The sequence below is a fragment of the Diadema antillarum genome, unplaced genomic scaffold, assembly GCF_040938485.1.
Source record: "Diadema antillarum isolate AM-2024a unplaced genomic scaffold, OU_Dant_1.0 scf00000062, whole genome shotgun sequence".
Classification (NCBI taxonomy): domain Eukaryota; kingdom Metazoa; phylum Echinodermata; class Echinoidea; order Diadematoida; family Diadematidae; genus Diadema; species Diadema antillarum.
Genome location: NW_027270951.1, coordinates 307,153 through 323,873, shown reverse-complemented (window position 1 = coordinate 323,873; position 16,721 = coordinate 307,153). Strand labels below are relative to the sequence as shown.

The window sequence follows — 16,721 nt, the reverse complement described above, 5'->3', positions numbered from 1 at the left end:
ACCACCACAATTAACAGGTGGAACAAGCTGCCATCTTGGCAGAACCCATTTCATGATGACCATATTGTCAACGTGACTGAACATGAGGTATCTGCACACACATACAGTATATGTGCAGCAAAATATGTCATAGATTTGTATCACACTTGCAAAGCAACAAGACATCACCAACAAGACTTGCGTATCTGGCACTTGCTCTTACCCGCTCCAGTGAAATTCTACTGTTTAAGAAGTCAGCGATAATGGAAGAGTTGATTTTCAATTCACCAAGTAGGTGCTCGATGTTGGAGCCATCGAGCAGGTCATCAAAAGGTATATCTCCAACTGCTGTCACATGAAGAGAGAACAAGATTTTACAAATTCAAAATCATACAGTTATGATTAATCATCACAACTGTAATTTGCATCAGTCACTGGGTGAGATTCATATCAATACTATGGCAAATTATATGACTGGTGAAAAAAAGTGCAGCTTTTGAATTCTTTCTTGTCATTAGTCTTCAATTTTATGAAAACTCTACTCTACTTGTATTTGTTTGAGTTTACTCCATTTATCAAAGTCTCCTCTAACATAGAGTAGAACTAAACCTTGAATTTTAAAAAAAAAAAGAGGAAGATGAAACAATTTCCGTAACAAATAGATAGCAAGCTGATTTTGCTATAACAAGCATTTCCCATAAACACCTGTTCAGAGTATGCTAGGGGCCAGTTTTCAACAGGTTAAGGTGAGAGAATTCTCCTATTGTACTTACCTGGCACATTGCCTGTGAGGAGGTCTTGGAAGAAGGACACAAGGTCTGTTAGCACTGAGAGGATTTGTTTCGTTGTCTCCAGCCACTCGATGTCTCCCGGCTGTCGATCCAGAATCTCTCTGATGATTCCCAAACTGTGGGTTAAGAAAAGTTGAATGCCATATATTTACGTATATTGGGCTATCATTCTCGGTCATGAGATGGTAACATAACATATGTCAAAAAATCATGAAAATCTATTTTCTCAAATATTTCAGTTTGTTTCAAGTGGTGTAATCTAACTTGACCGAGTCTAGACATCAGAATGCAATCCGATACTGAGATATGATGCCCCCTCCCAGTGGGAATTGCTAGAAATTTGTTAGCAAAAAATGTACATGTATTAAAAGTGGCGATACACTTGCCCTTTCTCAACATGCGACAGTCATGAACTTTGCAAAAAAACGTACATGTATCTACATGCATTATGCTGTTTTGCCATGCAGTGACAGGCTGCGCGCCGCATACAGCCCACAGAACCATGTACAGAATAATCTTGTAGGACATGTACACACGCTTTTCATCTACACTTCCAGATATATCGTTTTACCATATCAATAGCTTGGTCAGGTTGATGCAGTAAAACAACATATATTTTTATTTATTCAAATTATCCTAAAAATAAGGGGTCTAGCATACTTGATACTCTTGATATGGTACTCTTGGTCCTTTTAGGGTAAGGTACAAAGTACTGAACCTGTAGATACAAAAACTGCACAATTGCAAAACTTGATTTACTGGAAACAAGGTAGCACACTAGATCAATGCTGTTTTGCCATCTGACTGCCATTCTGTCCTTTTGCTGGCACAGAATATTTGATAATAGAGAGGCATGCTCATATAAGTAAGATTAAGTGATACTGCTGACGCATTCAGCCATGAGAAACGAGTATTCACACTGATTTTTGTTGTTCAGTCATTGAAGGTACATGTACACTGTCCATCTTAACCCTAGCAGGCTTTTTTTTGTGTGTGTGGCTATGGTGGATTCTACCCCTCTACACACAAGACAAATGAGAGTGTACATACAGTATGTATCAGAAACAGGCAAAAAGCTTTCAAAAAGAGTGACCAATACAGTAGTTTTAGTACTTTCAAATAATCACAAATAGAGTGTTCTCAATGAGAATGCCAAGCCAAAGGATAAGCTTATAATCCTTTTGAAGTAGTCCTTTCCTACAGATTTTTTCAGATCCCCTGCTGTGTGCAGATAATCATAAGTGAGTCAGTGCGCTGCAGTGGTCTCCCGAGCTCAAAAGCCCTTCTCCTCAATAGCATTGTTCCAAGAGGTTGAATTATTAGCATTTACGCCAGATGTTTCAGGAACACCGAATTCTGATGGATTCTCAATTTTCTTTAAAAATCAGAATCTTTTCTTTATTGGGACTCTGACCTAATCTAACAAAGTGCTTTTTTGGCCAACAGTTTTTGTTTTGTTTTGCTTTGTTTTCTTTTGTTTTCTTTTATTTGTGACAAAAGTCATGAATACAATGTCTTGAGGATACAAGAAAAGAGGCATCTACATCCAGTACAATTCCCTGCATTAAAAAAAAAAAAGTACATGTATCACTACAATGCATTTTTGGATACATATAAGGACAACAATTTACATCGCAGAAAGGATAATGCCCTGTAATGTATAATACTATAATCATGTTAAATTACCAGAATACCAAAACATAGTTTATAAAGCCTTTTTACTACATCCATTGCCTCTGAAAGAAATTGATTTCCTAAAAATTAAATACATGGTACTTCCTGTTCCCACGAGGAATAAGACATAGGCGAATGATACATCAATGCTAGCACAGCTTTTCCTCATGCTGAAGAGGTTACGCTGCAGACTCACCTGTCAAGAATACTACTGAGAATATCCTCGGGGGAACCACCTTGGATGATCTCCACGAAGCGCTGGATGTCGGGGATGAAGCGCGCAAGCTCCAGGAGCTGCGGGAGGATGTCCACGAAGTCCCCGAGGTCGGCAATGTCGGCCAACCTCTCCTGCAGGTCCAGGACATCCCGCGTGAAGTTCCCCAGCCCATATCTTTCAACAGCATTCAAGAAAGAGGTCACCTGTGCAGCAGTCAAGAAATAGAAATCACACACTTAAGCGTCTTTTGCTATAACAACATGTTTATCATATGGTATAGACACCTGCCCAATTATTCTCAGGACTGTAGTCTTCACGGGTTAACAGTGTAACTTGTTTACATCAAGCAAACTTCACATTACGTTCCTTATTTGTTCTTTATCATCTCCACTTAAATCCAATGTTAAACTGTAAAAGTTAAAAAAAATCAAGCAAATTATTTTTCGTGCTCAGTGGGTTAAAACAAATGCCGCATCTTTATTTCCACAGAATCGAAAAAGGTGAAATATCATTACACACTGCAAGCAAAAATATTTGCACTTTTACTTTTGTGCACAAATTTCCACTTATACAAAAATAATCTGCATACACTACACATGATAATGATATTACTTACAAGTGCTTATTATGCATATCCACACACATTCAGGACTCACCTCTAACATGCTATTGTTTAGCCAGTAATACATTATATTATACTGAATTGAATGAGTATGTTTTAGGAATAGAGCTATTCAACACAGACTGTGACTGTGGACATTTAAAAGCACCAAAAGCAGAGATAAATCTCTCTTAATGAATTCAACTTGAAACTTCACAAACATGCCGACAACAAGCATTTCTGGGACACACATTATGAAATATGTTGTGCCTCAATTCAAAAGCCATAAAAGAATTCAAGAACCACATACAACTTTCGTCACAAAGACTGAATGACTTTTCAGCAAACATCACTTTTCTATGATTTAATGGGAGTGTAAAGTTTTGGTTGTGACCCAACTTAACTTTTGTAACATTTTTCTTGGTGAGATAATGAAAAGCTTCTTACAAAATATGAAAAGCATGTAATTCTACGAGGAATTCAGTGTTTATTTCATGAAAATTGGTTTTAAAATAACCGAGATATCTAAAACAGAGTGATAAGGTGGGACTCACCTTTTATTACAATCTTTTTTTCTTACTTTGTTTTTGGATGTCTTAGCCATTCCAAACCCGATTTTCATCAAATAAACTTTGAATTCCTCTTCGAGCAGTATGTTCTCAACTATTTCATCAGTGGTTTCTTGGTATCTCGCAAAAAAAAAGTTTAAAGCCCAATTATCTCCATTTGTACGTACATGTGGTTTGTACATAAAATTGTGGAATTTCCAGTTTTTCACTCAAACGCAATTATGCTTGAGGCTCAAATCCTTGTATTTATCTAACTGATCACTATTCTAAAGTTATACAACCAGATATAATGTCATGTTTTAGACTTCAATGACAGAAACATTGAATTTTTGCCATTTTTTCTCTTGTACACGATCGATGGAAAATTGTGAGGGCATGACATGGTTGGCTCACTCATTTGCACATTCATATCCACTGTATAAGAACTGTTTTGCAGAAATTAGCAAAACTTGAAAATGTCATTTACAAGTAACTTCCTTATTTTTCATCCGATTTCAGTCAAATTTTTACCGTTGAACTCGGAAGATTTTAGTCTCTTTTATCAGACTAACTTTAGTTATATTTGGACTGGATTTCCTCTTAATGCCAATTTGACTCCAGCTCCAGCTCCAACTCCAGCTCCAGCTCCACTGGACTCCAGCTTAATGCCAATTTGAAATTGGCATCAATTTAATTTCTCACCTCTTCAGCAATGTAGCGTGTGTCCACTTCCTCCAGGATAACAGCCAAGAGGCCCTCGAGCTCAGAGTTGTCCAGGCCGCACAGGACCTCCACGATCTCTTCCACGTCCGTGCCTTCAGGGAACAGCACGTACGCCTCGAGCATCGTGGCATTGCAGAAGACCGACGTGCTGAAGCCATAGCCAAGGATATCCAACAGCTGAAGGAGTTTGGATGCATTCAACAAAAGTTGAGGTTGGTTTAATTTGTTTTCTTTTTGAACAGTTAAAAGCCTGTCACCCCCTTTCCCAACCCCCCCCCCCTTGAAAAAAAAAAAAATTACATACCAGTATCAAAAGCTGTCAGACTGGAATATGCACTCTTTGACTTCAGATTATAGTCATTAGAACTCAGCATGCAGTAGAATATTGTTCCAAAATGCACCTGGTTGGGTTTAATCTAACTTTGTAATGGAAATTTTCAATGTCTGATGTCACATACGTAATCACTTCTCAATGTTACTCTACTGGGCGTTCTTTCTTTCTCTCTCTCTCTCTCTCTATCTCTCTCTCTCTCACTTTCATTGGCCATGTTTGATTATAACGAGAGTGCACTGTAGTGAAGGAAAAGCAAAATGTGTAGATTGTATCCACCTTTGGTCTATCAGGGAGACATGTTATGACAAGTGATTTTCTGCATGCGTCCATGTGTGGCTGATGACAAAATTACTGCAAATACATTGTACATCTCTGCGTAAGATTGGAACATCAAACTGCTAACTTTGCCCTAGTAACCCAAGAAAAAAGAACATCCCACATTACATCTATACGGGGTAGAAATTCGCCAATATCCATGCAGATGATGTGAAATGATGATCGCCCACTGGAGAACATACACAAAAACAAAAGTCATTCAATAACATAATCAGGAAATTGTCATCAGAGCAATTACTATTTGTTTTTCTATCAAAAATTGAGTGGATTACATTTTCTTATCACTGGCTAATACATGTCGCTAGAAACAACAGAAGGCAAGAGAGCATGGTTAGGAGACAGACCTGAAGAGGAACAATTATGAAATTACCTTGACGACATCAAGCTCCGCCTCCAAAAGAGGCTGACTAACAGCTTCTGCAAAGAACTGCGAGTTGAATGTACAGCAGTGAAAAAAAAAAAAAGATAAAAGATGAAAAGCAATAGTCTTGAAGGTGAAGCATACACAACAAGGATATTGCCAATTGAAAAGCAGAAAAAAACTTCATTTGACTCCTTGTCCTTCTGCTTCTCATTTGACAATAGGGGGTGCCTATCTGATTTTACTTTTTTTTTTTCATTGTTGGAATGTAGCTTCTATTGAAAGAAAAATACACTCAGGCAATGTGCAGCAAAGGAATACTTTCAAATTCATGAAACTCTTCCATGAAGATGTTTTAAATGCAACTGATTGACAAATTGCCTTACATCGACGTAAATTTTACATAAGAACTGAATTGATCATCACTGAATTGATTGATACTATATGGATTAGAACCAACATGTGCTGTCAGGCGGAAGCTCGTTGGTCTAGCAGCGCTGATGCCTGTCCGGAGATCAGGAAGTCATAGGTTCAAATCCTGCTCGAGTACAAGTATGCACATGATTTCTTTATTATGGCTACAACTAAAACACTGATCAATTCAGAGCTTATTTACATCGATGTAGGGCAATTTGTCAATCAGTTGCAAAGGAATTCTTTGTTTGCAGACAGAATGGGAAGATTGCTACAAGAGAAAATTTGCTAGAATTTGCAGGGAAGTACTCTCTTGGTGCTTGAAAAATGACAAATCAAGCATTTGATGCAGTATGATTCATCTAGGTGGTGTAATTCCCTACAATTTGTGGTACTTTCTGAACTATTGTCAACATTTAAGGAGAAACCAGTTTAATGATGCATGGAAGAAGAAGAAATGAGAAAGGGTATCATAGACATTGTGGCATCTGTCCATTCTTATCAAGTATGAATGCAGAGCTTTAAATGAGATGTGATGAAACATATAATATAGAAAAATACATAATTCAGCTTTAAAGAAGGGAACTGTGGGTGCTTGAACCTTGCGTTTATAAATAGCAAGATTGGTAATGCTTTCTATGAAGTAGCAGCAAATAGACATTGAAGGATGATACAAATCAAACGTCTATGAGCAAATAAGAGTTAATAACCTACCACTGTGCAAAGTGTAAGACTAGGCAACTACATTCATTTGGCTTTGTCATAAATTCACACTGGTTAAACCTACTGAATGCAATTCGTGATCTATTAACAGATTTATTCTATAAATTGCCTTCGATACTCTAAAAAAGGTGATTTTGGCTAACAAAAGTGGAGGTTTGCTAATTGTATTAAGAGAGTTTATGTTTCCTATAAAAAGGTCAAAGTCTTTAATAGTTTATATTCTGAAACTGTTTGATTTTCACATATTGTTCTCTATTGACCACAGAAAAGTAGTTAATTCCCTATCAAATCTTTAACAGCATATTTGAAGGCACTGACACCGAAAAAAATTGCTTTCCTTAAAACAGTGTTTACCAACGGTATTAATTCTCTGATTTCTTCACTGCATCTGCGGCTATTTTTAGGTCCTTGACTCTCTTTTTTTTTCAGATAAAGTGGGGCACATTAAGTAAAAAAGGTGACAAATTTAGAATATTCAAATACACAGGAAATCCCTGTTCAGAATCTTTATCAGGCTCCACTGATGATTTAGTCAAATATGGTACATACTAATTTTTGTCTGACTGTTACATAGAACATGTCATACACACTATATAAAAAGTGTACATGCATGACTGGGACCAGTTCTCATTGGGTAATGAGGGTCCAACTCCTTTCTACTGCCGAGACGGGAGCTCAAAGGTCAAGTGCACTGGTTTGGTCAACCCTTTCTGGATAGGCTAGAATCAACAAAGCCCAGTTATTTGCACCAAACGTCTTTTGAATTCTCACAATAATGGCCATAGAGTGTACATATTTGCCCCGTTCATTGTTGTCTGATTCCAAGGGTAAATAATCATCACACTGCTTTTACTGCTAGTTCATTACCAAGGAGCAATAAATCAAAGCTGCTGATGAAAATAACTTCAAAGGAGGAACCACCTGCTAAGTTTATGGACTTGCACCTCACTAAAAGATAGGCTGACCCTAATACCAGTGAACCCCTATATGGTCAATGATCTTTTCAATAACTTCCCAATTCATACACATGTACATACAGAATACAGAGATCCAGTGAAAAGATACTGTATCCATTTAGCACTATGCTTTAGCTCATTTTTTCCATCTTTGCTGGAATTACTTTATCACATGAAAATTAGAAGTTTAGCCATTATTACTAAGTGCAGACTTTATACTTTTTAACCTACAGAATGCCAAATAATAATTCAATTTGTATAATGAATAAATTGTACTCTTTATTTCCTAGCTAGGAGTGGATAAAATGGCAATATTGTAGCCTAGTTGTCAACTTATTTCTAGGAAACGCTATAACAGCGTTGCTGGGATCTCAATACATTGCCTTGCAACAAGCCTCCATACTTTTCTAATAAAAAAAAAAATGCTGTTCAGCAAGCGTAACTTTCCATCCATCCTTCTACACATCTACACTGTACAGTGTATAAACAGATGCTGAAGCAAACACAGGGCTATTTTGCATACTAGAAGATGGATTGCAACAACATGGGGGTCCTCGGTGCAGAAGTGTTTTGTCATTATTTTCTTTTTCAAAGTCTACTGCAGAGTATCATAATTACAAAATATGAGCATATCAAAATGACATACATTTTCTTCTTCTTTTTTTTTCATTCAAGTATACTAGCATGAAAGTACATGATTTCACAACTAATTAAAAAGGGGATAGAGATGGGGCAGTGGAAGGTGAAAAGAACTGGTGTTTGCCTGCTAGTCTTAGGTTTAAAAACTGCAGTTTGGTAATTGAGCAAGTTTGCTTTCTATACAGTGTAGTTTAAAAACTTCAAACCAAACAATATGACAATTGAGCACAATTCTTTATCCAATTTACTTGCAGTCTTCTTATGTTCATTTGAAGGTTATTGGTTCAAATGATATGAAAATAAGTTGAGTGAATAAAATGTGATGGTGTCCTCATTCAAGAAAGACAAAAAATATGTTTTAATGATTCTAAACTACATCAAAAAGGCATATTTAATGATAAACTGGTCCATTATAAAACATTTGTTGCAGGCCTGTCTATTCAAGTGATATGCAAATAAACTTTCATCTTGCACTTTGTATCAATAGATTCTTCCTTTGAACATCCAGTGCTTAAAAGACACAAATCAGTTGAAAATTCTATAAGGAAGGATGGTATAGCTGTAGTATATGAGTGGAATAGCCTACTTCAGATTTTCTAGATGTTTTTTTTTTCTTTTCAAGGTATATATTATTCAAATTGTTTATGAACTATGAAGCCATGCATGAATGTGTTAAAAAGAAAATAGAACCTACCTCTAAGAGGTCAATTCTTGCTTCCAACAAGGATCCAATGATCTCTCCAGCATTTTCCCTGGATATCTTATTGGAAATCTCCTCCTTTAGTCTCGTTTCATTTAGCAAGAAGTCTTTGACATAAAAATTTTGCTCTGGATGAAAAGGACAGAATGATAAAAAAACAGCATGATATAGGATAAAACTCAATGAAGTGTCATCAACATTGCATAATACTTTTCACATGACCATAAATACTGTTTAGACTCTAAATAAACCTTGCAGATAAAATAATAATAATATTAATATTAATAATAATAACATAATAATCATAATAATAATAATAATAATAATAATAATAACAATAATAATAATAATAATAATATCAAATCAATTTTTCAATTTCCCAAATCATTGCCATCCAAAATCTGACTGCCTGCTAGTATTAGTCAGACTACCTGTAAAACCTAGGCTTGGGTATTTAGTAAATGTTTGACACAGGAAGTTGAAGCTTGGTGCAGGTTTTTTACCAACCATGTCTGGTCATAGGTGTTGGCCTACTAAATTGTTTGTTTTGTTTTTGTTTTGTTTTTTTGTCTAGTAGGCCTAACCAGTCCAGTTCAGTTTTCATTTTATTCACCATCATTTCAGCAGTACACAATAAAAAGACACATAAAGACACATAATTATATATCACATACCGGTACAAAGCAAACATAAAACAAAACAAAAACAATTGATTCAATATGTGATATCAAAATAACTGTCCAACCCAATTCAGAATATGAGAGCATTAACAAAATTGTAACCTAATCATGTGAACACTAGAGTGCAGTCAAGTGGTGACACAATCACTGATGTGATAAGATTGGTCTTGTGTCCCCCCCCCCCCCCCCCCCCTCCATCAGTTCTCGCCCTGCCAATAATAATAAACAGTGCTTCCCGTGACCCACTGAATGAGCTAGGAAATAAGGCCCACATAATAGAACACTAATTATAAACTTTCAATAGACCATTCACTAAAACAGAAGTGAAAATCATGACTTGAGTTCAGATGTGGCTAGATACCCCCGTTAAAACGTATAACTGTCTCTCCCTCTATCTCCAGACTCACTAAATTGTAGCTCGACTCAGCGTAGACAACGGCTGTGGTCAATGACTAACAAAAAAATGAACGAATGGGACTAGAGTAATAACAAACGACGACAAACAAAACAACAGCTTTCAACTCACCACGAATCAGTTCTAAAGTTTCTTCGAGCGTCTCAGTGAGATTCACTAGTGGGGCTAGAGCGCTTGGTAATGACTGAAAGCTCTCGATGGTCGATCCATTTTCCAGCAATGGACTTAAATCATCAAGAAGAGTCCCGATACTTCAAGAGAGGAATACACAAACAAAACACATGATAGCACACCGAAATCAAACTTCCCGCAAATTCGATAGTATCCAAGTAGCACATAAAATTAGTATCGATCATCACATTGCACAGCTTTTCAGTTTGCCTTTTTTTTTAGGAAGGAAAAATAAGACACCCCCAACGGAATATAGAGCAGAATATGTTAGAAGTTCCAAGAAAAGTTAGCAGTTATACGTAATACGTTGTCAATACATTTACAAAAGTGGGAAAACTGGAAAAAGAATTGAGAATATGCTGCACATCCACCAGGAAATGCCTTTTCCACGCACTCGTATTGTAATGTGTTATAATGTAAATCAGGACACACAGGTTTCAGTTGCCTTTGAGGTTTTGTTGTGATGGGGGTTTTGGAAGGGGGGGAATGGGGGTGGGGTAGTGAGAGGGAGAAAGGACGGGGGTATAGAGTGGTGGAGGGGTTGCGAAGGGCGGGGTTGTTGTTGTTGTTTTTTTTTACAATAAACTTCAATCAATGGATATTGATATTTTAGGTTGGATTGAATGAAAGCTGAAAAGAAATTATTTTTGGGGTAAGTGATTTAGTTAATAGAATTTATAATGTAATGAAAGAATAAAATTGTTAAGAGAATGAGGGATTAGTAGTGTAAAATTAGAAAAGAAGAGACGTTTATATATGGATTGTGTATATGGATTGTGAAAAAAAAAATGTATCAGAGTGTATCAAAACATATTAAACTGATGTAAAGTTTTGGTATAAATTTTGTATTCATTGATGTAAAGGATTATGAAATTGGTCCAGAGAATTTTGTATAAATTTGTTTGTATATTATGTTTCCCATTGATGAAGAATTAAATATTCTATAAAAAAAACAGCGAAGGAAGCAGCTTAAAACAGTACATTTACTATAGTATGTTATCGCAGAGATTGTCGTTATCATACAGAGAGTGCATGCGTATCAATAAAGAAGAAGAAAAGATTATGGAGGGCTACTATTTCATAATTGTCAGCTATGGAGAGCGCAATATGTTGCGAGGAAGGGGAACTCTTCCTCTTTCCAATGATACCTAATTATGTTAACAAAATGTCATGCATGACTGAGCACATGAAATTTAAAGACAACAATGAAAAAATACACTTTTTCCGAGTTTGAGTTTGAGTGTATTATACCAATATCATAAAGGAACAATGAATATCTCGCTGAATGGATGAGATTTGCTAATAAAAGTGGTCAAATTAAGAGGCCATCCTGCACGACTCCAAATGTTCGTTAACCCAAAAATGAAAAAAGTTTCCATTTTCAGCGGTTCAATTATTAGTAAAGTTCGTTGAAAGTGAAAACGAAGTGCCTACCACATACAAACCTTCGGAATTACGCCTTAATAGCAAACATTAGTTACTTTCGGGGGAAAAAACGAACCTCATTTCATTTTTTTTTTTTTTTAGCAAACCTCTGAGATAACAATTAAACCTTGTTTCAATTTATTTCAGATTGGTGAACCTTCGGAATAAGGAACTGCGGCAGCCGCCCGCCCTATACATACCTTGCGCCGAAGACGGGCGGTTCGTTTGACCGCGGGACGATATTTTCCGATCGACACGAAGACTCGATGTCACACATCATCGACTGCATAAAGTCGACTGTCCCTACACTGGGGAGAGCCTGCGGGTTATAGTGACCTGTATGGGAGGGAGATAATGGAACAAATTTACAGTAATTTCATGAAAAAAAAGAGAAGGATATGATAGTGTGGCAGAATGGCAAAATGGCAACATGGATTTAGTCAATGTTGTAAAAAGTTATAACTTCATAACTTTATTTATGTGTTATCAATTTTGGTATATAGGAGTATTTTATATCGTTATTGCTGTTGCAGTACACTTTAATCGTCTTCATCTTTAAATATGCTGTGTGTGTGTGTGTGTATGTGTGTGTATATGTGTGTGTGTTTTGAATTTATTCTTTATACCATGCTCTATAAAAATTAATTGTGCATGAACGTGAAACTCATTTTTTTTTTTGTAAGTAGGCCCTAACTGGCTTTTATGTAGACAGAACATGACTCCGGCTTTTCTAGAGGGATTATAACAGCAATGGGTGAATTGAATGTACACAAAATCGAGATGGTATATACATAAAGATGTTAGAGAGGAAAACATAGGCCGTAGGCCTAAGTCTCCCAGATAAAAAGTGCTTGGAATTAAGAACATTCTTTGTATACTTTCGCATTTCTTCGCCATTTCGTGTACACTTTAAAAAAAAATATGCTTGTACAAAGAGGTTGTCTTGGCCCCAGTGCTACGATGTGTGACTACACTTTAACTGCCGGGTTTATGTGTATCATAGTATAGAGCTACTTTGAATAACATTGTAAAAATCAGTTGTGTTTTTGTCTCTGATCACTATATAAGATGCCCAATATGAAGCAGTCGTCTGAGAATCGAGGTTCAATTTACTTAGGAAGTGCATGTCATTTAGCTGGCGTCGCAAACGCAATAAACTGTGATAATTCTTGTTCTTGCAATCACGCTGGTGTTCAGACCTCGTTATAGTCGCTTCAACGAGATCTCGTTACATGGGAGAATAATTGTCCCAACATTTTCATGAAAAACACTCGATAGGTATCCCTGGCTATAACATATTGAACTCTTCTATAGGGATAGCCATACCGCCTCGCAACATAGTCTGTTGTTTGTTTGCCAAAATGCAGAAACACTTTTTCTGCAACGAAGTATAGTGCTTGAAAGGGGAAACATTGCAGTTATTACATTGATAACAATGGTTACCCCTCCCCATCGTGAGCTTTCAGTTTCACTGTAAAATATTTGTCTTCCCAATCTTGAAATTTGCTTTTCGCAAATATTGGATGTCCCTGGACTTGACAAGTCACGCATAAGTCTTGGGGCCCAGACTCGCTGGAAGTCGTGCATGCATGGGTGGTGAGCCTTAGAATGCAATGTAGAACAGGCCCCTAACCTTTGAGCAGGACAAATTCATGTTCAAGATTTGAGTGCGTTGTTGAAGTGGTCTGTCACAAACTGCAAAAAGATTTGTTGAGTTAACCAAAGGAAAAAAAGAAAAGAAAAGTGCGTTCAATTCCGGAATCATGCATGAGTTAAAGCCCCTTGGGAACATTTTGCAGATGAAAAAAAAACAGCGTTATTTTGTAGTGCTTCAAAATAGTTCTAATATCGTCTGTTGAGAATGAGAAGAGCTTTAAGTCTTCTCGAACACTATGGGTTTTGTGGTCACTTAACGCCCTTATCATTCTCAACCGACGATATGTAATGAGTTAGGGATGGAAATCATCAACATAAAAATCTAAATCAGTAAAATCAATGTCAACTATTGTTAAATACACAAAACGTGAGCAAAAGTTTTATAACTATTTCTAGAATAACCCGTCTACAGTCTGTATGCTTTTATTGAGAAATTGATGAAACCTCCTTATATCTGTGTGACTAGTTTTATGGCCATTTTTTTGTACGGTAGGGTGCTTTGTGACACAACTGAACTATTTGCATCAACTGTGATAATTCGATTTTTTTTTCAGATACGGGCTCCTAGTGTTACACAGTAGCTTTAAAGGGTAAGTTTAACTCCACTATCACTATCCAAAACACGTAAAGGAGATTCAACACTGTAAAACATCGGTGTTAGATTTAACACCACGGGTGTTAAATCTAGCACCGATGAAACTTCAATAAAGGACCACACCCACAGGTGTTAAAAATGCACTGTGATGGTGTTGAAAAGTGTTCACCTGACACTTCGTGGTGTTAATTTGACACTGTGCCTGGCGTTATTTTGACACTGTACTGGTGTTAATTAAAAAATGACAACACATGGTGTTGATTTAATATTTGTTGGTGTTAATATCAATGGTTTAACACCCGTCCAGCTTCGATTAGAGACCACATCAGCTGGTGTTACTTTGGTGTAATTTTATTTTCACATTTTTTCAAAAATCTAGTATTTTAATGTAAAATTCTTGATCGTCTTGTTTAAATTAAAAATCAACAAGAAGTGCAGTTACTAAGAAACTCTTCAAAAAAACAGTTTAAAATTTGGAAATGACACCCGGAGGTGTTAATTTAACACCATAAATGAGCACCGAAAATTTAACACCAGCTCGGTGTTCACTATTTAACACCGGACTTTTTGCAGTGAAGTAATCTATGTGGATATGGCGAAGGTAGAAAAATTAGTGGCACACTCGATGAAAGACTGAGGAAAAACATCGCACAGATTTGTTCAAAAACTGTGTTTTGTTTTTGTTTTGATTTTTGCTCTCAAAGATCATTGAAATATCTATAGATTACTGATTTCAGACTAATCTGATATTTAAGAAACGTATATTATTCCTGCAATGTATATTATAGTGAGTTCTGTTAAAGTATACGTTATTGTCTTGGCCTATTGAACGAAATATAGGTCAGGTGCATTTCCATGTCACAGAAAATACATTTTTAATCAAATATTTACATACAAGACCGTACTATGCCTTGTAACCACTAGCACTGGTCATTGTCTGCGCAAAAACTCCAGTGAACCGAGTCATAAACACCATAAACCTGTATCCCGAAATCACGGGACGTCGCTTGCAGTTTTGAGCTGCAATTTGTTTCTTGTCCTTCCTCGAAAATGAACTTTACCAATTTCCCATGTTGTTGTTCGTGTGCTTTGTGTGATTTTTTCATATGTTTTCGAGGTAAGATGATTAATAGTGTGCAGAGCAAGCCGAGGGAATCAGACGTTTCTAATACAAACATTTTGTATATACCAGTAGATAGTTCAACCAATTCGATCTAAAATGACATGCTACGCCATTTAATACGCGGCATGCTACGTTACCTCCGTAATCTAGTGTGCAATTTCAGTTTCGTGCCTTTCAAGTAAATTCATATTTGTAGTGATTACAACATTTACGTAAATGAAATTGGCATTTTTGAAAAAAAGTAAGTTCAGACGATTATGATACAGGGAGACTAAAGAATATGATTAGAGATCCCACGCTATACAAGTGTGTCTGGGTTCTGGTTCCCTTGCTTTCCGTTGAACGTATATTACAGTCGCTTGAATCTGGAAATTGTTTTTTTTTCCCGCAAATTTTCCAATCTCTTTTCATGCTGTGAGGTCATGGGAAGAAAAAGGAAAGAAACGCAGACCATAACAATAGACGCAGAGTTTTTTTAGTTTCCAAATGAATAGATCGAGACTATAAGTGTTGTAGAGCCCCAAATGTGTGCTGAGGTATATACACCTCATGAAGGATTTGATGGTGTCTCATATTATTTAGAAGTTCATTGCTATGAATAGCTTTAGTGGAGGAAACCTGTAACAAGTGAATTTATTCCCACTTTTGCTAGAGTAGGCCTATTAACCCGCTTACGCATAAAGGAGGAGGACAAGATATGAATAACGCAACTTATACTTTCTGCTGGGGAAAAGAAAAAAACTTTGGGTTCAGATTCTGATTCACTGCTGTGTATAGATGTGTGACTGCTAAGTAACGTTTTAGTGTGTGCGTTGGGTGTGTGTCATGGGTATGTGTGACTGTGTGTGTGTGTGTGTGTGTGTGTGTGTGTGTGTGAGTATTCGAGTGATTAAAGTACTATTATGAATTATTTGTGTTTGTGTGTGTTTGATGTGTGTAACTATATTGTGTGAGATTGTGAGTGTACATACAGTCATGTATGATTGCGTCTGATGGCGTATACATTGTGTGTATAGTTAGTAATGCTGTGGACGATGGTAAATGTCTGATGCCGTGTGTGTGTGTGTGTGTGTGTGTGTGTGTGTGTGTGTGTGTGTATGCGTGTAAAGGTATGTAGCTCCATAGCTCTACGTGTCAATACTGCAGGAAAATAAACTACTCAAGAGCAAGTGCACCACTTTATGCTTGTCATGGTAGCTAACCTCTGAATTAGTTTGTTGAACTTTACCCGATACTAGAATTCTATTGTACGTTTTCAATGCCTCCGCGTATTTTCGTGAATTTTCCCAGTGTCTATTGACCTAATATTTCTCTTCGCTTCGTTGACTCTAAATTTCCGTCTCTCCCCTCCAAGTTTTCTTTCTCTATCTCTCTCTCTCTCTTTCCCTCTCTCTAACCCCCTCTCTTTCTATCTATCTACCTTTCTATCCATCCATCTATCTATCTATTTATTTATCTATGTATCTGTCTAATCATGTATCTATCTATCTCTTTATCTATCTACCTCTATCCATCTATCTATCTATCTATCTATCTATCTACCTGTCTATCTATCTATCTATCTATCTATATCTATATCTATCTATCTATATTTATCTATCTATCTATCTATCTATCTATCTATCTATTTATCTATTTATATCTATCTATCTACACTGTA

General features: G+C 36.5%; 1 protein-coding gene across 1 annotated transcript in view; it reads right to left on the bottom strand.

Annotated features, from left to right (window-relative positions):
* LOC139716165 (uncharacterized) overlaps positions 1-16,721 on the bottom strand; it is a 172,228-nt gene that overhangs the window by 129,390 nt on the left and 26,117 nt on the right. The window contains exons 4-10 of the mRNA XM_071627725.1: positions 11,888-12,023; positions 10,203-10,342; positions 8,991-9,124; positions 4,513-4,710; positions 2,641-2,864; positions 753-886; positions 203-327 (exon numbers count right to left, since the gene is read on the bottom strand). Coding sequence (XP_071483826.1) covers positions 203-327; positions 753-886; positions 2,641-2,864; positions 4,513-4,710; positions 8,991-9,124; positions 10,203-10,342; positions 11,888-12,023 — 1,091 coding nt within the window. The remainder of the gene's footprint in view (positions 1-202; positions 328-752; positions 887-2,640; positions 2,865-4,512; positions 4,711-8,990; positions 9,125-10,202; positions 10,343-11,887; positions 12,024-16,721) is intronic.